This window comes from Spermophilus citellus, assembly GCF_964194105.1.
Source record: "Spermophilus citellus genome assembly, chromosome: 4".
NCBI lineage: Eukaryota > Metazoa > Chordata > Mammalia > Rodentia > Sciuridae > Spermophilus > Spermophilus citellus.
Genome location: NC_138185.1, coordinates 165037314 through 165064576, shown reverse-complemented (window position 1 = coordinate 165064576; position 27263 = coordinate 165037314). Strand labels below are relative to the sequence as shown.

Genomic DNA, 27263 nt, shown 5'->3' with positions numbered 1-27263 from the left:
CTGTGCTGCAGAACAGAAGGGGAAACACAGAGGAGGAGCTGCGTGTGCATGCTGAGGGGTGGAAGAACAGAAAAGAGAGCCAGGCACAGGGGTGCACACCTATAATCCCAGTGATTGGGCGGCTGAAGAAGGAAAATTGCAAGTTCACTGCCAGCCTCAGCAACTTAGTGAGGTGCTAGGTAACTTAGCGAGACCCTGTCTCAAAATAAAAAACAGAAAGGACTGGGGATGTGGCTCAGCAGTTATGCACCCCTGGAAGGAAGGAAGGAAGGAAGGAAGGAAGGAAGGAAGGAAGGAAGGAAGGAAGGAAGGGAGGGAGGGAGGGGAGGGGAGGGGAGGGGAGGAGAGGGGGAGAGGAGGAGGGGAGGGGAGGGGAGGGAAAAGAAAAGAAAGGAAAGAGGCGAAGGTGCCAGCAGGGCAGCACTTCCTACCTGGCAACTCCCTGTCCTTGAAGGGGTCGTCCATCTTTGCACTCTTGGCTCTGGCATCACTCTCACAGTTGGGCATCACATAGCTGGAAAGGGAGAAAGGTGGGAGGTTTTGAGAGGTTGGCAACAGAGAATACTTCAGCCACTATTGCCCAGCAAAGATCTGTGTTGTCACCAAGCCTAGAGCCCTCAGGGTTAGCAGCAAAATGTCTCCTGTACTGTCTAGCCCCTACAAGGCCATCCAGCATAAATGTTCCCACTGACACATTTCAGATAAGTTTCTTTTTAGCCACTCAAGCATAATAACAGGGCCACCCTAGATCTGCACACAGGATCTTTTTTGATCCATAGAACCTGTTAACTCTGACAACATACTGATGTCATCAGGCAACTGAGACCATGTAGGTTAATACTCTTCCAAGTTCCACAGATAGAAAGAGCCAGCTCTGTGACCAGAATCTAAGTCCAGGATTTTTCTAAGGGAATCTCATCTGCTCATGAATAGAAAAGCGGGTCTCCTAGTGACCTGACTCCCACCTAACTAGGGCAGTCAAGCTGAGACATGCTAACAGAACCGGAAGCTGGTCCTCTTATCCCAGGACCCAGTTCAGGTGCGACACAGGCTTGGGCAGGCTTACCGTGTGGAGGTCCCAGGCAGCGGGCGCCCCGTGTCCACCAGCACACACCAGCAGTAACCAGTGGACTGGTGGCACTGCACTGGCTTATAGAGCCCCCCAGGGGCACATTCAGGGATGACAATGCCCTCACGGGGATTCTGCCGCGCCTCTTCCAGGGCGCTCTGTCTCTCCTGGTCACATGAGTGGACTTTCTCTGTAAGAGAAGAAGCAGCCTCTGTGACTATAACTTCTATGCCTGGCATCCAAAGTCAAGAGCAATGACCAGGCCTGGCCCCAAGGAACTGATGGTCCAGATACTGAAGCATCACAGACCGCTGTGCCTCCCATGCCAGCCTGTGGTGAGGGGCTGGGAAGCCCAGAACAGCCCTGTGGTCATCTCCACCGCCAGGGTTCATCACCATTCCCACCAAACAGCGTCTGCTGCAGCTGCGAGCCAGCCACGGACTCCAGGCTGTTCCTTCTCAGAGCAGCAGTTTGCCCTGGGGCTGGAATTTCCTCACTGTTTTCAGAGTGGTTCCTGCTGATGTACTGTCTATTGGCCCCAGGAGAGGCAGGCGCAGGAGCCAGGCTGCCCTGCGAGCCGACGCAGGGATGTCATGTGTAGGTAGACGCCAAGCCCAGACACAGCAGGACAGAGCACGAGCCACCAGCCTCATGCAAAGTGATGCTCACCACCCAAGAAGAACAGACACAAGAGCCAAGTTCAGCTCCTTCCCATCCTCCAACAGGCTGGACAAAGTAGGCTTGCATTGATTACTCAATACTGCTTCTGTCCAGTGGGAGAGAAAACAGGCCTGGCAGGAAGGTGTCTGTGCTCAGCGGTATCAGGAACAAGTCAACATGTCTGAACATCCAAACTGGGTTGGCCCAGGCAGAGACAGTGTAAGTTCCCTGCACCAGGAATAGAGCCTCCCACCTGCACGGCCCTTACCTGAAAATTCTACCCCGTCCACAAGCCTGGCTTCCCTTGCTGTTTTTTTGGGTTTGCTTTTGTTTCTGTTTTAATTTTTAAAAATAAATAGTGTTGGGTTTCTTTCCTTATTATAAAGAAAACTTTAAAAAGAAAAAAAAAATTAAACAACCCCATAACCTCACCAAAGTTAACCCCTCCACCTTCCTTAGATCTTCTGTTTTAGTACACAAATATAAGCAAATTCGGATGCACAACACACACAGCTACATTTTTTCTTAAACAAACGAGGGTTGCATTATTAACCTGTACTAAAACCTAATTTTTTTTATTTACCTGTTTATTTCCTGATTTTATGATTACTTTTTTTTCATTACTCTATCTTTCCTCTTGAAGAAGTTGATAGGAACATAGTCTTGGGCATCCCTTGTAATTTTTGTATGCTTACAAAATGCCATTCTTAGAGCAGGAACTTGGCATCAGGAACCTAGAGAGCCATGTCACTCACTAAACACAGAGAAAATGATCAAAATAACAGAGATGTTACCCCAAAGAAGCCAAAGCCCTCAAAATAATGGTTCCATTGATGACACACATACATGTGAAGCACAAATACATTACAGGTGTACAAGAGACACAAAACTCAACACTAACTTAAAGAAGTTAGATGATGGACCGGCCGCAGTGGCACTTACCCGTAATCCCACTACTCAGGAGGCTGAGGCAGGAGGATCACAAATTAAAGCCGGCCTCAGCAAACTCCATGAGATGTGGCTCAGTGGTTGAGTGCCCCTGAGTTCAATCCCTGGTACCCCACCCACCATCGCCAAACAAGGAAGTTAGGTGATGGGAAACTGTCCTCTGTCTCACTGGCAGGGAATATGCTGATGAATAACAATAGTCTAGTAATTCTCTCTGCAGGTAAGGGGACTATTTCCTTGGGGCCTAAAAATATCTGATGGAAAAGAGGCAGGGATGGAGATTATATTTTATAGAGAGACAGTCTATTCACTATAGAAATGTAATTTTTAACTTGGAAAGTGAAAAAATAACTATTGTTTCCATAATGCAAACCCAGCAAAGCTAAAGAGACTCTCCTTGGCAGGACAAGGTATAGGTTAAAGCAACTGATGAACATCAGACTAGGGATCCTGCCCCAGTCATAACCACCACCAGAGCAGCACCTGGAGGCAGCTTAGGAAAGAGACCAAAGCAGAATGGGGAAAGGGGGCCTGGGGAAACCTGGCACACGGACCAGGCACTCTGACTTCAGCCTCTGGCTGGGAAGGCATCAGGGCAACTTCACAAGAGGATTGCAATAGCTCCCTCCACCCCAGTGTGGTAGCCTTACTTTCCTGCCTCATATTTCATGCCATGAAAGAGGCGACAGTGAAGCACAGGCAGAGGAAAACAGCTTTTTGCTGGCACCACGTTCCTACAACAGCCTCTGACAGAGGCTTTAAATTAAGGCCCTCCAGGCCAATCATCTGAGCCATAAATCAGACACAGGGAGACACCGAGAGGGGAGGAGGGAACTCCCTCCCCCACCACTGCGGGGACAGCATGAGTAATGAACCTGACTTCACACCACTGGGGGTCCCAGAGCCTGTGGCAATGTGGGCAGGGGCTAGGTAGGAAGAGGTGTCATCAGTGGTGTGGGCCCTGTGGATGGATTTCTGGAAGTCTCTGAAGGCTGTTCAGAAATGTATATAGTCAGCTTCTGGAAAGTTCTACAGAAAATAAAATCATAAATGATAAAACTCGGTAATCTAGAAAAATGGAGAGTAGCATGGAATTAAGGAGAAGACTAAACACAGGGCTTATTACTTTATTACCCTGTTATTCATCATTTATTTATTTATTTATTTATTACAGTCCCTGTATGTCCAGGTGCCCTCTTAGAAGAAGACAAGGGTGGTTCATCATAATAGCACCAACCATTTGTGAAGAGTACGCCATGTGTCTTCCATAAAGAAAAATTCCCCTTTAAAATCACCTTTACAACTAATAACATTAAAAGCTAATATTCATTGAGTAAAATGTGCCAGGCAATAGGCTAAAGATTTTACTTCCTAATCTCTCGGCCTGCCTGAGGTGGGGACTATTATGATGCCCACTTGGGAAAAGAGGAAGATGAATTTTAGAGATCATGCATTTTCCCAAATTCATTCTGCAGGAGAGAAAAAGCAGCGTGCTGGGAATCCAGTCAAGGAGGACAGTGGAGCCCACCTTGCTAACTTCAAGGCGGTATTGCCTCTAACCACTTGCCATAGGAAGAAAATACATTCATTTTCACAGTGAGCTTTCCCAGGTCAGTACTTTGCAGATTACCTCAATTCTGCTGCATTCTTCTGAATTGACCATATTTTCTCAACTTAAGCACACTACAAAATCTTGTACCTGAGTATTTTTCTCTATGCCTCCAAAGTAGAAAACTTAAAACCCAATTGGTAACTTGCCGGCCAGTACAGAACTATAAAATGAACACCAGCAGCTAACATTTACCATGAGCCAGACTTGATACTGGACGCTCTCCTTCTATTAATCCACGTCCCACTCCTCCCCTGAGGGAAGGATGCAGGAATTTGATCAAGACCACACAACTAGGAGGTGGCAGAATGGGGACTCCAGTTTGGCTACATCCTTCACCTCTTGCAATGACATTGTTCATAGCCATAGGCTAATCTGATGTTTAATCTAACCTACATTTTTCTTTTACTCAGTATATGTAGTAGATTGTTACAAAACAGTCTTCAGTGACTGTGCCTCCCCCTCTTCATGCCTGTTATGATTCAGACAGAGGTGTCCCCAAAATCTCATGTGTGCAACAATGCAAGAAAAATTTGGTGAAATGATTGGGTTATGAGAGCTTTAACCTACTCAGTGCATTAATCCACTGATAGGGATTAACTGGGTGGTACCTGCAGGCAGGTGGGGAGTGGCCAGAGGAGGTAGGTCACTGGGGACGTGCCTTTGGGGTTTATATTTTGTCCCTGGTGAGCACAGCTCTGCTTCCCTATTACCTTCCTCCATGAATTGCTGCCTCACATAAGGTCCAGAGCTATAGAGTTTGCTGTTTGTGAACTGAGAACTCTGAAACTGCAAGTACCAAATAAACCTTTCCTCCCTGGGTCTTTTGGTCACAGTGATGAAAACAACCAAAACGGTGCCTTTTTATAGTCCCATTTGTATGGACCATGACTGGCTTTGGCTAGGAATGTCACAGTGATGATGCTGGAGGACCAGGGAGACCTTTGAGGATTTGCAGCTTCCCCTGTCACTTCCTTGGAAACTGCCCTGAGGCCACCATGTAAGGAAACTGGTCTAGCCTCCTGGAGAAGAGAGGGCACAGACAAGAGAAGCAGTTTAACCATAGCCAGCACCAACTGCCTGACATGTGAGAGGCCATCAGGGATGTTTTGCTCTGCTGACCCTCCACCTGGATGAGACCGCGAGGGAATTTAAGTAAAATCAGTTAAAGAACCACTGGGCCAACCCATAGGCACATTAGCAAGAATAAATTATCCTATGGTAAGTCAATAAATTTGGAAGTGGTTGATGACATAGTAATAGACAACTGAAACATCTAGACCTGCTCAATTCTTGATCAATTTATTACATAAGTACTTTTGCAGACCCTGAAAGTCCTTCCATCAACCAACCAATCAATCATCAAATTATTCCTGCAGTGCTTCTCCATCCAAATGCTAATAAGCAAGTAACAAGGGGTAGAGGATCATTCCTGATCTGAGAAGCCAGAAGCCAGCCCATCCTGGGGCCACTGTTACCTCTGCCCTTCTCCGTTACCTCCCAAAGGAATCTTAAAATTCACAACTATCAGTTTTCCTAAAAGTCACGTTCCAGAATGCAAGACAGGGTCTCTTCACCACCATCTATTCAAAGAGGGCAGAGTCTCCCAAAGTAGGCACCCACTGTTCTCAAACACTCTGTCTCTGCTTAGGAAAGTTCAGGGAAGGACGACAAGATGAGAAGGTCTGCCCAGTCACTATGGGAATGGGCCAGGACCTTCTGCACACACTCGGAAGACATAATAAACAGCAGGGAAGAGGAACCGGGGCTGGCCAGGGGGCATGGGAATCCATGACACACATACCTACACACTTACACAGGCCTACCCTTTATAATCTCATCCCTGGGATGGTGCAGAGAAAAAGTGAGAGCCTGGTCACTCCCTGCGTGACAGCGAGTGACTAAAGCCTCACTCACCAACTTCGGCTGCTAAAGAAGACACAGAACAAAGAAACACCCTGTGGAGAAGTGCAGCAAAGTCCAGCCCCTCCTCCAGCACTCCGAAGCAGGCCCAGGAGTGGACAGAGCAGGAGACGGGGAGGAAAGGCCAGGTCGAACCAGGTCGTAAGCCCTGTCGGAAGGCCCAGGGCCCGATCCTTAGGTGTCCCGCCAAGAAGGGATAAGCAGGGAGAAGAGCTCTGTCTGTGTGCGGCCCACGCCTCTCAGTTACCATGGTAATTAGGAGTGAAGGAGGACACGGAGAACCTAAATCCTCAGCTAAGCCTCAGTCTTGATTTTAGCCCAGAGTTTATCCTTTTCTCTTGGGAACCTTTTCTCTTTCATCATCTTTTTTCTTCACTTTTTTTCTTTTAAAGCAAAAATGGCCAACAAATGTAAATATTATAAGTTATATGAGTTTCAACCTTTTGGGTCTTCTTTCCGGTTGCTGCCGTCCGGAGGAGGACATGCTAAAAGAAGGTACAGAGAAGAAAGCTGAAATCCTGGGTAATCCAACACCCAAGCACCCTCAAGGTACAGTCAACAGTGATGGGTGAGCCAGCCACATTGTGAACTCTTTAACAAATGAAAATGGGAATCTCACGGTGGCAGAGACATGGGTGGTGAGAGAAGGCAACAGTGAGACCCTTGTCACTCAAGGTTCTCCAGAGAAAGAAATCCAGTAGGAGAGAGAGAGAGAGAGAGAGAGAGAGAGAGAGAGAGAGAGAGAGAGAGAGAGAGAGAGGGAGGAGAGAGAAATTTTAAGGAGTTGGCTGCAGGGACTGGCAAGTCTATAATACGCAGGCAGGTCAATAGGCTGGAAAGTTAGGTAAGAGTGATAGACAGTCTTGAGTACAAAAGCAAAAGGTCAAGTCCATAGGTTGGACACTCAGGCAGGACTTCTATGTTAGCCTTGAGAGAAGATCCCTTTTTTCTTTGAAAAACCTCAGACTTTTCTCTTCAGACTGAGCCAGGTGTGATGGTGCACATCTATAATCCCAGCAACTTGGGGGGCTGAGGCAGGACGATTGCAAGTTTGAGGCCAGCCTCAGCAATTTGCGAGGCCTTGCCTCAAAATAAAAAACAAAAAGGGCTTGGGATGCAGCTCAGTGGTAACCTGCCTGCCCTCCCCACCCCCCTTAAATCCACCCCCCTAAAAAACACTTTCAAAACTGATTGGATAAGGCCCACCCACATCATGGAGGGTAATTTAATTAAAGTCAACTGACTATAAATGTTCACTATATCTACAAAATATCTCTGCAGCAACATCTAGACAGTGTTTTTTGTTTTTTTTTAAAGAAAGAGAGAATTTTTTAGTATTTATTTTTTAGTTTTCGGCAGACACAACATCTTTGTTTGTATGTGGTGCTGAGGATCAAACCCGGGCCGCACGCATGCCAGGCGAGCGCGCTACCGCTTGAGCCACATCCCCAGCCCCTAGACAGTATTTGACCAAACAATGGGACCCAGTTGCCCAGCCAAGTGGACATACAGAACAAGACATCAAGGTCCACAGGAAAGATGAGTGTGAGGGAAAAAGCCAAATCTTACATAGAACCACACACAGAAGAACTGAGGAGTTCCAGGCCTCCAAGACCTGAGCTGGGAAGACACCTGGATCAAGGATTCTGTCCACCAGAGAAAGAGCCAGGGGCTCTGCTCTAGGAGGGTCTGTTGATATGGCAGCTACTCAAGTCATCCTGACATAGTTGCTTACACGACAGAAAAGGAGTGGAAAGCTGACACTGAACTGAGAAAGAAGGACCTAAAGAAAGATTAGGGCTCAAGCAGAGGATCCTGAGAAGGTCTGGGACCAGGCTGTGCGTGGGTGTGGCCTTGTGCTGGTGCCCTGAAGGGGTCAGAAATGTTCCATTAAAAATCAAGCAGAAAGACCTAGCCATAACAGCTTAACCTACCCTCACCCAAGGCCTTTCTCCATCCCTGAAGCTTGCCCTGAGGGTCTCATCCTGGCAGAAGGTGTTATGGTTTAGATGTGAGGTGTCCCCCAAAAGCTCCCGTGTGAGGCAATGCAAGGAGGTTCAGAGGAGAAATGACTGGGTTGTGGGAGTCTTAATCCAATCAGTGATTTAATCCTTTGATAGGGATTAACTGAGTGGTAATGAAGTGATAAGGTGTGGCTGGAGGAGGTAGAGAGTGGGGTGTGGCCTTGGGTATATATATTTGTATCTGGCCTGATCACCATGATGTGAGCTGCTTCTGTCCACCACCCTCTCCTGCCATAATGTTCAGTCTTACCTTGAGCTGTGAGGAATAGACCCAGCCTTCTATGGATATGACCTCTGAAACCATGAGCCCTCAAATAAACTCTTCCCCCTCTACAGTTTTGCTGGTCAGATCCTTTAGTCACAGCATTGAGAAAGCTGACTAAAACAGAAGGTTAAGGAGTACACGGTCCCTGAAGAGTCTCTGCCCGTCCCGTGACATAGCCCTTGGTATCCTGACCCCACAAGTCTGCAAACTTCTGACAGCAAGGACTGTGAAATCCTTCCCAATTTTCACCAACCCCCATCCCTGGCACCAGCTCCTCACTCAGAAGAGAACCATGGAGTCTTAGGGATAAAGAATTCAGGAAGAGTATTTAGTCCAAGAAGTTCGTTCTAGTCTGATGCTCCAGAGATGGGGCCATCCACTGTGGAATAAATGCCAAACGTTGGGGATCAGACCGCAGGGGCTGAAAAAAGAATATCTGCCCCTTGACTCATCCTGGGAAATGAGACACTCAGCCCTCAGACTTGATTTTCTTAGGGGGCGGGGGGGGGGCATCAATAAAAGGCTACCCAGCCTGAAAAATGAGAGACGCTTACTTATGTTTCATTGCAAAAGGAATGATCCTGCCAGGCCAAGAATATTAAGGAAAACACTAATGTCATGTCACCTCCAGTGACCCTGAAACCCTTCAAATACCTCCGCCCACCTCGCCTCTTATCAAAAATGAATGAAATGCTGGAAGATAACCCAAAATAACAAACCATGCATTTGAAATAACCTTTCCAAATCACAACATGTAATGCCAGAGGCGTAAGGAACCATGCACCTCCTGCCTTAGGACTCTCCGGGTCCACATGAATATGTGGACAGGTGGTGTCACCACCGCCCCCAAATTGCTGGGTGGCTGAAAACTTGGTAGAAGAAGGAACTGCAGAAGCAAAAGGAGGGAAGGTGGGGCCAGATTTTAAGGCATTGACTTTGCTGCTCGGGAAGCGTAAGCACTGGGGCTGGAGATGTGGTACTCGGGAGAGAGGCCCTGCTGGAGTCCGTGATCTCTGGGAGTGATTTATGGGGCATCACTGAGCAGGCCCTTTCTGTTTATTTAGCCACATGGGGTTTTAGCACCTATGGTTTCAAGCCAACTATGTGAAGAAGTTATTTTTCTTACTTGTGGACTTAGCATTTTTTCACAGGAGGGGCTAAGTGGCCTCCGGAGGATCATTTTTCCAAGCACCATTTGCTGGGCTGGCCCTGCCCTTCCACCATGGGCTTTCCATCACCCATGTCACTGAATGCCACTTGGCCTGAGCTAATTCCCAAGCTTCAACATCCATGTGACTTAGAGTTACCCAGGGGTTCTCACAACCCCTGAAGAAGAGGAGAGCCCATGAAACCACTGCTCAGGGCTCCCTTCAGAACAGAGGGCAGACAACTGACTGAGAAAGGGAGCTGCCAGGGCAGGAAGCAAGTCACAGGCAAACAGAATAAAGTCAGTCCCCGTGTGTATGGGGGTAGAGCTGGGAGTGGGGAGAACAGAAAGTTTGCACCAATTTTTAAAACGAAAAAGTTCTTTTCTCCACAGAGTATGCAGTGAAAGGAAGTGACAATGACAACATCATCGTCCAATCAAAAGCTATAGAGGGACCTTGGAGAAGACTTCTGGACCAAGCACCTATTCTGATTAGCCAGCCAGCCAAGAGAAGAGTCATCTCAGGCTCCACCCCAGATAGGGAATGGGGATGGTATAAAGGCTCAGCCAAGTGGCTGTCCCCAAATGTCAGAGGGCACTTAGGGCATTTAGAGGGAAGATGTTCCAGGAGCTGCAGTTCAGGATGGAGATACCTGGGCTTCCTTGGCACAGCTAAAAGCAGAAGGAAGTGCCTGTCACTCTACTCCTTCATGTTCCAGCCAAGGGTCTGGCACACTGGGAGATTTCATCAAAGTCAACCACAGCTGAAACACAGGCTGTATAGCATGGCAGTCAAGATCATGCGCTTTGGAGTCAGTCAGTGGACCAGGCTCTCCTACTTGTTAAACCTATGACCTTGATCAGTTTATGGAAGTTCTCCAAGTCCCAGGTTCCTTATCTGTAAAAGTAGGGCAACCCTAGCACAGGCTTCACAAGGTCACTATAAAGATTAGATGTTGTCATATATGTGTCTGGGGGTATGGGGGTGGAACTCTATGGCAGAACATGCACTTAACAGGTGCAATGCCCTGGGTATGATCCCCAGCACCATATAATATTAAAAAAATTTTTTTTAAATTTAATATAATAGTATATATAAAGCATTTAGCCCAGTACCAGAGTACATAGATAAATGGCAGCTGCTATATGATTAGCTAACCTAAGATAGTGGTGTGTCAATTACCTGGGAATGTGATCTTTCTGTCCTATCCTTATGCATGACTAGTCTCCTCCATTGATTTCAGCGGCTGACCTAGGAGATAGGGTGATGGGAGCAGTCTGCCCTCAATACAGGCAATAAAGGGGTCCACTAAAGGTGAACTAAAAAATATATGTAACTAAGCGTCAGTCTGCTCTTTATTAACTTATGCCAAAAGAATTCAAAATAATGCCAGTGATAAAAATACTCCCCCCTCCTGGTGTGGGGGCGCCACACTATGAACCTGCTTCATCTGCCTGATGGTCAGCTCCTTCCTTAAATGTTCCTGGGTTGCTTCTCTTACCCTCCTCCCAGCAGAGGCCTTGGCACATAAGAGTTGTTGATGGGCCTGGGACCCTGGACAAAGCCCTCAGGGAGCGTGGGTTCCTGATTTCTCACTGAAAATTAAATGGTGGTATTAGACGACTCCCAGGCCCTTCTCACTCTAAGGGTCTACCGTCCGACCATTCAACAGCACTTTTCAAACTAAGCACTAGGAAGGGGCTGAGTCCGTGACAAGACTGCTGGGGACATTCGAGCTGTCCCCTGGACCTCAGACCTCTTTCTGTAGTCCTGCGACAGGGCCTGCCAATCATACCTACCTGTAGTGTCCCAGGAGCCCCATCTTCAGGCAAAAGTAACACTTCCATCCCACATTCTTGATGCAGCAGAGAGCACCCCTCAGAGGGGTGTTTGCAGGTATTACTGGAAATAGGGCATATTGTTGGGATGAAGTGTCATGGGGGAGGAGGTGTAAGGGAAAATTACAAACCAGACAGCCTGTCTAAACAGCTTCACTCTGCAGAACCTAATATGGCCATGCATGGCTCACCATGGTCTGAGGTGGTCACCACCTCCTTCCCACACAGACAGATGCCGAACTCCTAAGGGTTAGGGGAGAATGAGATATAAATTCTACAGAGGACATATCTTCCAGAATGGATTGTCCTGATATAGCACATAATCATGTCTCTTCTTAACTTTTGCCCCCAAAGTATCACTGACTCACATCCATTCAAGTTTTCGGGAAGTTTCTGTCTCCTTTGACTCAGGCTGTGAAGCAGGCAGATAGGACCCACCCTCAAAATAAAAAAAAAAATAATAATAAATAAATAGGAAAGCTTCACAGTAGTTTTGCAAGGATAAGTACTAAGAAATAGAAGGCTCTATGTTTTTCTAGTTTTTCCTCAGTAATCTTGTTGACCTTGACCTGACAGACTCTGTACTTTAAGGGACAAGAGATAAAAAATAAATAAATAAAATAAAAATTCAGGCAAGGAAGGAAGAGAAAGGCATAAAGGGAAAAGATGAAAGAAATATATTTTAACTTGTCAAAATTAAGTATCATAACTTCACTCTCTACCCCCAAAAAAGGCCAATGTTCTTGTAAATTTATAAGGTGTTTATACTATACCCTGCCTACTCCCAAAATCATTTACAAATAAACACAAAATGAGGAGCCTCAAATTAAAGCACAGACCATTCTAGACTTCCAGTAAATTGTAACAAACCAATTACAATACCTGGACAGGATCTTTGATTTCAGCTTTTTAGCAAGAAAAATGTGGTTTTGCTATCAAACCCCCCAAAGCATATAAATTCACCTCCAGAAATAAAACTTTGCTAGTCAAACAAGTCCTCGAGGCTGAATTACATAGTCACCACCAGACTCTTGTTCCAAGCAAACAATGTGGGCAAAGGAGCTAATTTTAAAATGAGGTAAAAATGAGCTGATGGGTAGGCTCTCTGGGGCCCCCACATATGATTACAGCTTCTCTCGGCAAAGGGGCAACTAGAGAAAGAACGGAGCCTTTGTTGCCATGGGGATGACCACCAGCCCCTGCCCAGCTCAGTCCCATTGGTCACGACAGACCAAGGCACCTGCATGGGATAGACAGGCAGATGCCCAGAAGGTCAGTTATAGAAATAAATATCCTGGGTTTGTTTTTATATAAATATTTTAAATGCACACAAGCCCAGGCCCGTCCCGGCTGCTAACGTGAGTGGATTACTCATTCTTCCTTCCAATCACGTCATGTACGAGATTCCAGGTGGCTGTGGGATATTTGCTTACAACGGCTACCGCTGGTTTCCTTGTGAGCTGTTTATTTTTCCAGGCCTCAGGTCATTACATCAGTCCGTGGTTTCTAGGCGGGCCAAGAGTGCAGGCTTGTGGGGTGGGGGATCCGGCCAGGAGGCGCAGTTGCCTCAGTGACCCCAAGCCCCAGTCATAGCAGCTATCCCAGCAGGAACTTCCTGGGAGAGGGAAGAGCAATTCAAATTGTGGCCAATGGGCCCAAGGCAGGCCCAGAAGAGCGATGTTCTTAATCTGGCAGCTAAGGGCAGGGATGATGGGTACAGTATACCTGTATAGCATCTTGGGTAAAGAGACACTCTTATAGAAGGGGATAGGAGTGCATTTTCATGGCAAAATTAATAAGAAATACACTTCCACCATATGTCGCTCTTAGTGGCTCTATCTCTGGGAGTAGAGATACCTTGAGTTGCTTCATTCACTGATGTACAGCAGGAAGCTCTGTTGGTCAAGGAGGTGACAGAGGAGAGGCATGGTCCTGATGGATTTAACTTACATGGCCAGGTTCACAGGGCCATCATTAGATCATCAAAGAGACAGTTAGAAAAGCCAGGCAGGAAGGAAAGAAGGAGATGGAGACTCCACCAGAGGGCAACAAGCTGTGGGGCTTGGGAATGTCATTATGGTACACATGACTCTATCTCCTGAGAGTCTGTACCATCCTGGAGAAGGAAGCACAAAATTTTGTCACATGGAAACAAAAAGACATAAACCATACAGATACAAAAAGACTTCCAGTGTCTGCATATAGTTAAATCAGAAACCTTGAAATATGAGATGAAGAATTAGATGAAGCCTAACTTGTCTTTTATTTCATCTCTTCGACCTCTTCTTTAAAGAGGTCTTAAAAAATATTTTCACCTATAGAGGTATTTTAAGAAATCCCTTAGTAGTTAATTCCTGATACAAATGCACAAATACACAAAAAAAAAAGGAAAGGAAAAGAAAAAACTTCAGCAGTTGTTCACATTTCCTTATAACAGCAGCACCAAAGCTCTGGCTGGTACTCATCTGTGAGATGTTGCTCCAGAGGTCTAGGGTGTTAGCTGGCCTGGGACATCTTCCTGAATGTAAGGCGAATTTGTGATGTAATAGAGGAGAGGTATTGAGGGTATAAGAATGGAAGAGAAGACCAAAAAGAGCAAATCTCTTGCTGCTGGAGCTTCCCAGGACTCAGAGGCAGCACTGACAATAGCAAAACATGACAAAGCCTTAAAAACAAGGACCAAAACTTCCAGGAGGTGAGCCAGAGACTGGACCCATCTGCAGGCATGTGTGTGGTGTTATTGCCCAACTTAGCTGCCCCATGGAACTTTTCCAACATCAGCAGTCCCCAGGCCAGAAAACAAACCTGGCGTCACAGGGTCTAAGTGTGAAAAAGGATGTTTGGAATGTAAAAGAAACTGGGATGGCCCTTTTGCCTCTGAGGGATGGCTTAGAAGAGTCCTCACCCAGAGGGGCTGCACCGAGTCCTGCTACAACCTCCCCAGGCTTGCGGCTGACGCTCACCTGCACCCAGAATCTTCCACTAAAGTCTAATGGAAAATGGTCTCAGGTGTTTGACCCCGAGTTTCCAGTCCTCACCAGAGCCAGCTGCCCAGACACGAGTTATCACCAAAGTATGTCTGATTTATTAAGTGAATGGTGACAACATATGAGAAGAGGCTAGCACAACACCTGGAAATATTCCGTCAGAATAGCCATCGTTCTGGATCTTTTTTAAAAATCACTAATGGCTTCTACTATGTGCCAGTCATTATATATCTGTTGCTGAATCTTTGAAAAACAAAACTGCAAGGCACTAACTTTCTTTTACATATAAGGAAGCCAACACTCAGGGAGCTCCCAAGCTCACCAAGTCTCACCAAGTCTCCCAGTGGGAAGCCAGCACTGGAAGCCAGCACTGCAGGAATGTATGATTCCAAAGCCCAGGCTGTGGTTATTTCATGGTCTCTCTCTACTAAATGTGTAAGATTCCCTACCTGTCACCTGCTAAAACCAAACCTCACGAGGCTTTCTTGGCAACACATTTGTGAGACCATCCTGCACCAGAACAGGATGGTAAAGCTTGGAAATGGCTCATCTGTGATGATGAAGAGCCTTGTGAGCTGCCTCAGCAGTTTCTGTGCTGACACAGGCTTATCTGGGTGCATGAGGAAGCATCTCAGAAACCACAGCCCCTGCTTCTGCTTGATCTACAAAGGGGCTAAGAAACCTGAGTGAAATAACTCCATACACACCCTGCCATCCTGAGGCTTCCATTCAGCCAATCATGTATGCTGGAGGGTCAACAAACTTTCTCTGTAAAAAGTCATAGAGTAAATATTTTAGGCTTTGCAAACCACACAGGCTCAGTCTCAGCTACTTAGGTCTTCTTGTGTAGATGAAAACAGCCATAGATAATACACAAGTCAAAGTGGCTGTGTTCCAATAAAACTTCACTTGCAAAATAATCAGGTACCCACTTGCCAACCCCTGCTCTAGGCCTTTATGGAACCATGTCTTTTACACATAATTACATCAAAAATACAGCAGACCTTCAGTTAGTATGGCCAGTTGATCATGATAGAGAATGTCTCAGTTTATTAGATCACTAAGATATCAATACCTGATCATTATCTTTGGTCTCAGTCTCTCCCAGAGAACTGTTAGGCCCCCCACAACTGTCCTATACACTCATCTTACACACATAACTGGGACCAACCAGGAAAAATAAAAGTGGCTGGGTCACGCCAATGAAAAGGAGGTAGTTGTACCTGCCTGAAAACCATTTCTCAACATGACCCTGAACATATCCGATAAGAAGTACGTAGGCAAAGGAGGATGGAAAGCAGAACTTGACATCATCTTTTTATCCTATGCAGAGAATACTGCTCACAAAAAAGGCATATTAGCTACTCCGACAGTGCTAGTCTAATTTACTGATAATGATCTCTTTCCCTCCATCTTCCCAAAGCAATGAAATGCATTGAGCTGGATTCTATAATAGACAAAATAGGCAGGAAATAAAGTCTTTTTTGCTCACAAAAAGAATGACCTCCACAGAGAAATTAACCACTGATAGATAGAAAATAATTTATGGAAGCAATTGCTAAATGTGAGTGTTTCAGGAAAAAGGTGCTGTGTGATTCTGAAAGCTCAGCCTCCTATCTACCACTTGGTCACAGAATGAGAATGAATCCCCTCACTGGGAGGCCTGCAGACCTCCCAGTGTCTCAGGAACTAGGAAGACCATTTGCAAATGTTCCCTTAAGCATTAGGCACTATAGGCACCAAACCTACTTACCTTTGACATGTCCATTTTTCTAACAGTAAGGAGAAAGAAGAAGATACTTAGAAGCAGACTATCTGATAAATGCTTTGCTTAGGGTTAACAGTGATCACTTATTTCCTGATTAAAGAATTCTCACGATAAGCACTATGATTAATATTCCCATTAGTCCTACCAAGAATTACGATAACACATATACTTATAATTTTTCATGCACTTACTATTTATCATGCAGCCAGACATCAAATACCTTATAGAAACTAGGTTAGTAAATCTTTAATCAGTCTTTTGAGGGACAGATCATGATTCTGTTCTACAGATTAGAACTTAAACCCAGAGGGATTATTTGAGTTGGGATCCCTCACTAAGTGTTGGAGACAGAATGTAAACCCAGGTTTGCTGATTCCAAACCACTGCACTAGTATGGTACAAGGGTACTAGTTTGGTACACAGTCTCCATCCATCTGATACTTTCAATTCTTATCTAACAGTGAACCAGACACATGGAGAGGTGCTTCAAGGATTCACCTCTTGATCTCCAACCTCCTGTGATCCAGCCCCCACACCGCCCCCTGGAGGACAGAGCTGGCACACAGATAAACTCTAAGGAGTCCAATGGCCGCCCACTCATCAGCCAGTGGTCATGAAAAACTCTGCCTGCTGGTTCAAAGGCATGTATCTTTTGTACACAGCCCTTACCATCTATAAGAAAAGAAGACATGGCTAAATTCAACAGCTTACACAAATTATGCAAAGTAATAGTATTTCGTGATCACAATGAAGGCTAAAGCTGAGAGAGAGAGACTTGTTTCATATTGATGAACATTTAGTCTTTATGAATGGCAAATGAGCTGTGTTGACTTTGGTCTTTATTTCGGATAAATAAACTCTACAAATAAGTCCTATAGATCTTATCATCTTTTGAAAATCATCACCTCTCTACAAAGGGTTCAGTCAGCACCAGAATCTGACCACTCATAAGATCCCCCAAAAAGATCAGACCAGGAAAGAGCTGACTACCACACAGCTTTTAGAGTCTTAAAAACACATAGACCAAGTTCCTCCAGGCTTGAAGTCCAACTTGTTTATGCCCAGGCAGTCTTCTTTCAAATTCTTCTCCATGGCATACAGAAAGTCAACTTAAAATATTAAGATATACAGTCAAAACCATTTTTAATAAAGGATCAACTATTCATGAAATATGATCCCTGAGTTGACAATTTTGAAGAAAATCAAAGTTGTAGGGAATGAACTCATTCAACCTTCTTATTCCACGGATGTAGAAACTGAAGACCAGACAAATTAAATGACTTAACTAAACCCACACAGTCGGTGGGCATGGAGCAAACAAGGACGGACAGGGTGTGTATATAATCCAAGGAAGATGATTTACCTGAATTTCTTATATTGGTGTTGTTCAGTTTGGAGTCTTTGATTACCAAGTGCTTAATCCATAGGGTAGGAGCTGTGATTTCTGAAAAATAAAAAATATAAAAGACTGTGTGTGAGTCAGGGAGGGTCCGGGTAAAGAAGTAAAAAAGCTTTTTTAAAAAGCCTAAGGCATTGGAAACTTCAGCTAGTTCCCTCATGACATATCCCCCTAGTCCCAAAACCCTCTCCCTTCCTTACGAACGAAGCTCCTCTCCCCAGCAGCTCATAAGAGCTAACTAGGACATCCTGTGCTGGGAGGTAGAGTGGTCAGAGTCCAGAGGCACCGAGCCACTCCATCCAGGAATGAAAATATTATCCCAGGAGGTGAAGAACATGGGCCAAGCCAAGTCCCTCTCAGCTGCTTCTCTGGGAGAAGATTGAAAGGGGATAAGTCAACAAACGAACGCCAAACCAACCACAGAGACCATTTCAGAGCAAACAGCTTAGCCACAGCAGATTCAGCTTGCTGAGACTTTGCTCTAAGAGGGAAGAAAGGAAAAGGGCTCACGTGTGTTCCCACCCCCTTTCCCAGGGTCTCCCTAAGCAGAGGCTGAGTGCCTCCTCCATCCAGAGTGCCCCAGGATTCTTCCGAACTCTCAGAACTCGGGTCACCCAGTGGACAGAGCAGGAGGAAACCCAGGATATTCTGAACATTCTGTGGAGGGATACGTTCTTCAGTGAGAGTGCTCTCCATTCCCACCCAGTCCTCCAGGACCCAGACTGGCAAATGACCTAGTATCTTTGTGAATCACAGAGACATTTGAATTTTTAGGCATGAACCAACCTACATTCCACCACTGAACCAGTTGCAAAGAATTCACCACTTTCAATCCTCCTCAGAGCTGAGCCTGTGCTAGCAACATCCGTTTTAAATTCTTTGTCCTACTGTCCAGTTTCAGGATCCAGGCTTGGACACCCTTGGCTGAGAGCTGCTAAAAGTTTGCTACATAATGCTCTGAAAGCCAAATCTGGTAGTCAGAACATTTAGAGAATTCACGCTGCCATACTTCCTGTTCCTGCCCCTGAGAATCCAGAGTACTCAGTAAAGCACCTGAAGAAGAGAGGCCCGGCATAGCTTCTGGAACGGAGGCCAGACTTCTGCGCCCTGGGCCCCTTCTATCCAGTCCCCAGACCTCCAAGGACTTCCATCATCTATTTTGTCACCAGCCACTATTTCCCTTGACCTAGAATTCCCCCTGTCCCAAATGCCCTAGATTCAAATCTCAAGGCCCTACATAACACAGCCAAGCCAGCCCCACGCACCCATCTGTTTCCTGATACGTCCTTCACTCTGTCCCCACTGCACTCCCTCCTTGTTCATGCCAGTCCCCTGGCCTGATTCCTCTCCTATGCTTGCAAGATTGAGCTCAAGTCTCATCTCTTCATAGAAGCTTTTCCCAGACCACTGCGACCTCTTTCTTCCATAAATGTCTATTACATTAAAAACTGAGATCACAGAATTCAGCACATAAAGCTCTCAAGTGATTGTAGCTATCTTAAGAGCAAAGGGTAACATTGGCATGCACCCTGCTCATCCCCCAGGGGCCTCACACCAAGCTAGGCACAGGGCTAGTAAGCACTGAAGGGACACTGGATGACTTTCACAGCGATGATTCCCTGCTCTTGGCAACTCAGACTGTGTTTTTGTTGGACATCGGGAGCCAGGCAGGAAGCCTGGGGAAAACAGAGGGCCTTTCCTGAAGGAGAGAGTGTTACCAGTTCCTTGGAGGATTTGCTTACATTGGGAAAAATTAAAATTAAAAAAGAAAAATAATGATAATGTAGCTTAAACAAACATCTAAGGTTAAGACTTTCCCCAAATCTGAAATATGTAGGAGGACAAGGGGTGGAAGTAATACAAGGGCTTACCATCTCCATCGAACATGGGCTGGGTCTCCATCGTGGGTGTTGGCTTAGACCCGTCATCTGAATTCAGGGTTAAAAAGAAGTGAAAAGAAACTACCATTATTGAGGTAAATACTATCTACTCTCCAGCACTGTTGAATGGTTGGGGTTTGTACATGGCCCGACCAAGGCCCAGCGAAGAGACCAAAGAAAAAGAAAAGAAAGAAGAAAAGATCGAGGAAGAAAAGAGATCAGAGAGAGAGAGAGAGACACACACACACACACACACATACACACACACAACTGTAAAACCAACCCCGGGTGTGTGCTCACCATCTCAGGAGACACACAAATGGATTCGTGGCTTAGGAGGATCCTTTCTATCAACCTGAAGATACCCGGATGACATCATCGTTCTTCCCCACTGGAAAGCCCAAATGATGAGAAGGCAGGAAGGATCACTCTTTCCCCTGCGTGCTAAATTGAGGAGAATCGGGACTCTCTGGCACATTTTTAGCTCTGAAACAGCATGCGCTGCAATTCCCCGTAGGAGGTGGGGGCAAACAAAATGAGATACAACCTAACCTGTGAAGCTGCAGACATCACCCTGGTCTTGCTTTGAAATTTCTATTATCAAGAATGGGAGCAGGGAGGGAGCTCCCAGTAGCAAAGTCCTAATGCTTATCGTCCCTAGTGTGGGCAGCTCCTTGTGCAGAGCAAGAACTTCTGCAGGTTGGGACTTAGTGCAGACTTTGTTTATTTACCCTCCAGGACTCATCAGGGCCTCAAAACCTTTAGCTGAAAAAAGTGTTGTTCAACTTCTTTTTCATTATTTCTCATTTCAGAAGCACTTTTAGACCTTTTATTCCCCTAATCACCTCCTTGAAATTTTAATAGCTCACACTATCTATCTGTTTACATACTCTGTGTATGTGTGTTTGTGCTTTATATGCAAAAAGAATAATTTTTTTCATTCCCTTGATGAAGGATGAGAACAGGTATCTTCACCCATCTTGAGAATACATAGTTTAGAGATTTCTCTGTTTTCTCCCTCAGTGGGAGGAGGAAGGTTGAATACTATCATCTCCAATGGTTTGATGATTACACCGTTCTTCTCCTCCCAAGAGGCCCCCAGAGATCTTTTAGAATGGAATGTGATATTCTCTGAACATTAACTATTTATGGAGAATGCAAGTTCTCAGATAGTCTAGGAGACACCAGTCAGATCATCAATAATAGCAACCCTCCACCATTTGGAGTTCCCTATACCTCTGGCTGACTTCCCTGCATCTTATCAGGGGAGGGAGCAAGAATTCAGAGTCCTGATCTCCTTCTTGTGTCAACACCCTCACCCTTGGAATCTTAAGATTTGAGAGTTATGGAGACCCACACCCTTGCTGAAGGCCAAGCCAACAACTTGACAGTTGTGTGACACCTGACTCCACTATTATTCCCAGGTGCTGACACCAAGACCCAACTCTCCCTAGGCCAAAGATATCTTGAACTGACAATCAACCCTAGGAATGAGATGCAGCAGGAAGGGAGGAGTTGCGGCACCGCACATTGTATCTCCCTCCAACTGGATCCCAAACAGGCATTTTTTTGATGCCAAACTGTGAGAGCTTGATCTGGAAGTCATTGAGGGAGAATAAACATAGAACAGAGCCACACAATGTCATTTTCTTTAATAGCATCACTTCCCCTGACTCTATTAACACCTCTTGCCATTGAATTCAATGAGCCACTGAAAGGAGCCTTTTTGCAGCTGCAATGCACATTTGGTTGCTTTTGCCGGATGCAGAGTCCACAGTGTAAATAGCTGGGCACAGTATGCTCAGCCCATCCTCAGAGAGTCGCTTCACTTCAGGAGTCTCACAGGCTATCAAAGGGAAAGTAAGAGATCAAACTTTCCAAAAGGGACTGAGAATCCAAGTGCAGGATGGTTTATGCAATATTTTAATATTTAACGTAGACATTAAAACCATCCCACATTACAAGAATTGTGTCTCTCTGGAGGAAGACAACTGAAAACATCCTGCCTCTTTCTCTTGCCATCCAGATGAGAGTTGGGGACTGCATTGGGCTCAGACATCAGCAAAGGGGATCTGTACCCAAGGGGAGCAAGGAGGGTTTCCCAAGAGGAGCCGCACTCCTGCAGGTAGAGGACTCCCACGGACTGCCCAGACACAGGCGCAGTAACCCACAGAGCGTGAAGCCACATGCAGGGAGTGAATTTCCCTACAGAATAAGGTCACCGAAGGTGAAGAGATACAGCTGCTCCTCCACAAGGGAGGACCTACATGGAAATCTTTATGAAGTGCGAAAAGACAAGGAGCACGGCTGCCCGGAGCCACCTGTGGGATCCGGCATGCCCCAAAGCCAGGAAGCTAGGCCAAAGCCAACAGGACCCTGCGGCCATCATCTCCGGGCACCTGGGCACCTGGCTTCTGACTAGCAAACAAGCGCACCTCTTCTACCAAGCAGGGGGTCCCAGGCCTGGGTCCAAGGTCCACAGCAGTTCTGTTTCCGGGCAAGCCTTGGAGCAGCACCAGGACCCACACCAGATCCTGGGGAGAGTGTAAGGTTTGTACATCTGCCCCCGGTCTCCTGATCCCAAGCAGGATCAAACTGTAGTCCCCACGTCACATCCAGTATGTTGACTAACCTGAGGCCCTCTCTGACTCCCCTGGGCAGCAATGTCTCTTCTAAAAATGAAGGACTCCCGATGACCAAGCCTCAGAAAACTCTGCAGGTGGAGAATAAGTTAAAGGCCTACTAAGGGGGTATGTAATTCCATGAATGCTGACCACCTTATTTAACGGCTTACTTTTAAAAAACGGATTTACAAAGTTTCCTTTTAAAAAAACAGATTTACAGAGTTAAAATTTGATCAAAGTTTTTTAATTAAATAAACCTTACAACTCATGTCTTTATTTTTTAAATGAGCAAAGTTGTTTTAATAGACATTTTGCCAGAGACATATAGATGGCTAACAAACACACGAAAAGATGCTCAACATCATTAGTCATTAGGAAGGTGCAATTAAAACCACAGTGAGATACCACTAAATACCCACTAGATTGGCTAAAATAGAAAAGAGAATACCAAGTCTTGACAAGGAGAAATGGAACCTTTGTTCACGGCTGGTAGGAATGCACAATGGGGCAGCCACTTTGGAAAAGAATTTGGTAGTTTCTTTTAAAAGCTAAACATAAACTTAGCATTCAACACTCCCAAATTCCTCCCCTAGGAATCTACTGAACAGAAATAAAAAAAACAAAATGTCCTCCTGAAGGCATGTACACAAATATTCATAGCAGCATTATTCATAATAGCCTCAAATTTGAAACAATCCATCTCTCTGTCAACTGGTGAATAAATTGTGGTATATCCATATACTGGAATGTTATTGAGCAGTGAAGAGGAATATACACTAATAACATGTGAGGGTATAGATGAAAAACATTATAAGAAGCAGATGGAAATACTATATATTATACAATTACATTTATGTGAAATGTCTAATAAAACTTAACCCATAGAGTCAGAAAACAGATCCATGATGTGTGAGGGATGGGGAATGGGAATGGGGTATAACTGTAAATAAGCTCAAGGTTTCTTTCTGAGGTGATGGAAATGTTCTCTGGTGGTGGTTGCACAACTCTATAAATTTACTAAATTCATTGGACTGTACGTTTACAAGGAGTGAATTTGTTGATATATAAATACTTCAATAAAGCTATTAAAACAAAAGGAAGAGAGTAGAAAAGTCATCGCAGATAAATCATCAGGCATCAGCAACTAGATCATTTGAGCAATCCTTAATTAAGAGGGAGGCTCTTCCATATATTTTTAAGGAAAAAAATATCTAATCTCAGTTTACATATATGTCTCTGATGATGCCATGCCTGATGCTCATTCTCAGTGAATCTTTTGGACCTGAAGTAATAGGACTTTCTTTCTCCTTAACACCCTAATATTCTTCCACAACCAAGGCAAGATATAACACTGAAAAAAAGTCAATTTGAAGATTGTCATTTTGCAGCACCAGCCAAGAAGGAGGAAGTCACCAGGCAGATAAAAAGTGAATCGAGTCTCCAGGCAAGTAAGGGACCTTGAGCAACAGCTGTGGAAACCGCCAGACGCACAGCCACCACAGGCACGGCGTTTGGCCTTCCAAGGTTCCCCAACCCCCAACCATGCCTTGTCCTTGCAGGTGCAGCCCCAGAAAGTCCTGGCCCCTCCATGGGCTCTGGGAGTCTATACAGACAGTGGGTTTGTGTGACAGCACAATTCCTTGCCCTGCAAGAAGGCCTGGCCCATGCACAGACAGCTGGAAGTCACTTCGACCCCCATGACACCGTTCAAAGCCTCCTCTGTTTGGCTTTTTGATGCCTGATTGACACTCGCTGGCGAGGGGAGATAAATGCTGGGCTGAGGACAATGTAGATCCCTCTGACTATTCTCAAGGAAAGACTTTTCAGAATAACAAACAAAACAAAACAAAACCCCAAAAACATTGGTGTGCTTAGGGGACTGAATAGAGCCCAAGAGGTCCAGGGAAGCAGGGCTGGCCCTTTCAAGGGGCTGGCAAGTCCATTGAGGAGTTAATTGTTTGGGTGTACAATGAGTTTATTCTGACCACATACAAAGAGCTTTCTCTTCCAGGTCCTTCAAAAGAAAATGTGTCAAAGGGGCCAGAGGAGGAATCTCTATTAATGGCATCTCTTGGGGTCTGCGAGACTGAAGAGCTCCGGGGAATGAGGGAAAAAAAGAAACTACCACCCCCATCCTGAGATATGGAAGGTCCCTCAATAATCCCAAGTGTCCTTTGGGTCTTGCGCTCTTCCCAAACTATGTCCATCACTGGTGACAACCTCCCTCATATTCTTTTAGGCTGCCACTGTCCATCTTTTAAATAGACATGGAGATAAACTTCAGCCTGGTAGAAGAGCAAGAAGGTTCTTGCTTTTGGGGGAACCACATTAATGCCAGAGCCACCATCCTCCTCGACATGTGACTCAGGGGCCCAGTGCTGACTTATTCTGGGCATTGTAGGGAGACAACTAGGTCTGTTGGTAACTCCTGTAAGAACCTAGCCCAAATCATACAAGGAGGAGGAGGGATATTGGACCTCAGCATTTCCTGAGATGCACATCTCCTAACAAGGCTCAGAAATGGACTGTGAGCTGTCCCTTTTCTGACGCCCCAAAGCAGAATTTCTCTGGGCATTTCCAGGCCTGGCCAAAGCAAGAGGTCCATGCTTTTCTTTCAGCTCACTCACCTGTCTACTCCCTCCCCAGGGTGAAAATGAGCTGGCTTTTTGTGACCAGTTCCCTATGTTCTCAAGCCCTCCATTTCCCCAAATAAGAGCAAAATCATGAGGCTAGTGAAGAAGGCGACCAAATAAGGAGGAGGAACAGGAGACACCAACCACACAAGAGTCAGTTGAGGGCTGATTCACATACAAGATTGTGAAGTTTTTTAACTTGTTATTCTGAGATGATTACAGATTCAAAAGGAAGTTCTAAAAATAATACTAAGAGGTCCCGTGTACCCCCTTTCCACCAATAGTAACATCTTTATAGTTAACATCATTTACATAGGTAATCTATACCTATGGCCTTCTGAATTCAAGGGTTGTGCATCCTCAAATCTAACCAACTGCATATCAAAAATATACAGAAAAAAATCACAATGAAAAATACAATCGTACAAATAAAAAAAATACAGTACAACAACTACTTAAGAGCATTTATATTATGTTAGATATTATAAGTAATCTATGATTTAAAGTATTTGGAAATGTGCACAAATGTATATAAATACTATGCCATTTTATATAAGGGACTTCAACATCTATGGAATTTGGTATCCACTGTATGGGGATGTTGTGGAACCAATCTCCCATGGATACTGGGGGATGACCACAATTATAGAGATAACACAATTGTAACATAAAATCAAAATCAGGAAACAACATTGGCTAATTCATAGACCTTATTCAGATTCCACCAGCTTCATGTACATCGTGCGCGCGCGTGTGTGTGTGTGCATGCATGCGCACATGTGCACGTGCATGTGCAATTCTGTCATTTTATTTGGGTGTAGATTTGTGTCACCACTTCCAGAGCCAATACAGAACTATCCCATCACCACAAAGATCCTCCACACGCTACCCCCACACCTGGCAACTACTCTTCAGTTCTCTGATCGTGTCATTTCTAGAATGTTGTATGAATGGAATCATGCAGTCTGTGACCTTTTGAAATTGGATTTTTTTCACTCTGTATAATGCTCTTGGGAGTCCTCCAAGTTGAGAGATATATATGTAGCTTGTGCCTTTTTATTACTGAGTATTTGTCCATAACATGGAAGCATGGATGTAGTAGTTTGTTTCACCTACTGAAATACATTTGGGTTGTTTCTATTTGAACTACCACAGATGAAGCTGCTACTCATTTGTGTACAGTTTTATTTGTGTGGATGTTAAGTCTTTATATCTCTAAAAAAAAACATTGTTCAGGAGGCAATAGCTGGATTATGGTTAAATGTACAATTAGTTTTTTAAAGAAACTTCCGAAGTATTTTCCAGAGTGCCTGTACCATTTACAGCCTTATCAGCAACATATGAGACATCCAGTCTGTCTACAGTCTCACCAGCATTTGGGATTGGGGGAAAAAAAAAAAAAAAAAATATATATATATATATATATATATATATATATATATATATTATTCTTCAAATAGTGATCTCTTATCTCTTACTATGGTCTTCATTTGCATTTCCTGTGGTTAATGATGTTGAGCCTCTTTTTGTGTTGCTTATTTGCCCTCTGTATATCTGCTTGGGTGAAATGTATATTCACAAGTTTGCTCATTTTTTTTTTAACTGAACAGTTTTTACCATTGTGATTAGAATGTTCTTTATGTATTCTAGATAAAAGTCCTATGTCAGATATGTGGTTTGTAAATATTTTCTCCCCATCTGTAGTTTTTTCATTCTCTTAACAGAATTTTTGTAGACTATATTATTTATTTATTACATTTATACATACGGACCAAATATTGGGTGGTAAAGATTTTCTTCCATATTTTCTTTTAAAAGGTAGAATCACTTTACAAGTTTTATATTTAAGTTTGTGATCCATTTTTAATTAATTTTCATATAAGGTGTGAGGTTCAGGTTGAAAGTCTGTTTGGCCTATTGATGCCCAAGTGCTACAGAATCAGTGGTTGGAAAGACCATCTTTGCTCCACTGAATTCTTTTGCATCTTGGCATAAACCCCTTGGCCGTCCTGGTACAGGTCTGTCTCTGGGTTCTCTGTTCCCCATTGACTTGTGTGTCAGACCCTCCACTAATACCACACTGTCTTCATTGCCGCAGCTTTATAAGTCTTAAAATCAGAAACAATCATTTCTTTCATTTGATTTTTCTATTTAAAAAATGATTTTAGTTACTCTAGTTCCATTGCCTTTCCACAGAAATTTGAGAACAAGCAACCCTGAATCTCACATCTTCCTTTCTGCAGACACAGGATTGGTACAACAGGACCTGAAAGTGGCAATTTCTCAACCACCACCACCACAGGAGCTACATGGCCCTCAGAGCTATGCATATGGGGTCAAAAGTGACTCAAAGGCCTGTCTACCCTTGCGCCCACTTCCCTGGCTTCCTCTCAGTTGCTGTGCCACAGCTGGAACTGAACTCAGGTAAGGAACAGGAAGCCAACAAGCACAGTCTCGTTGGCCTGACAGGTTTTGAGCCCTTGTACCT

At 44.8% G+C, this 27263-nt stretch overlaps 1 protein-coding gene across 9 annotated transcripts in view; it reads right to left on the bottom strand.

Moving 5' to 3' along the window:
* Positions 1-27263, bottom strand: part of SMOC1 (SPARC related modular calcium binding 1) — a 157322-nt gene that overhangs the window by 17659 nt on the left and 112400 nt on the right. For 5 of the 9 annotated variants that reach the window (XM_081290051.1, XM_081290052.1, XM_081290045.1 and 2 more), the window contains exons 6-9: positions 19510-19599; positions 17603-17683; positions 1067-1259; positions 432-514 (exon numbers count right to left, since the gene is read on the bottom strand). In XM_081290051.1, coding sequence (XP_081146177.1) covers positions 432-514; positions 1067-1259; positions 17603-17683; positions 19510-19599 — 447 coding nt within the window. The remainder of the gene's footprint in view (positions 1-431; positions 515-1066; positions 1260-17602; positions 17684-19509; positions 19600-27263) is intronic. The other 4 variants (XM_081290046.1, XM_081290049.1, XM_081290048.1 and 1 more) reach the window with 2 other exon arrangements.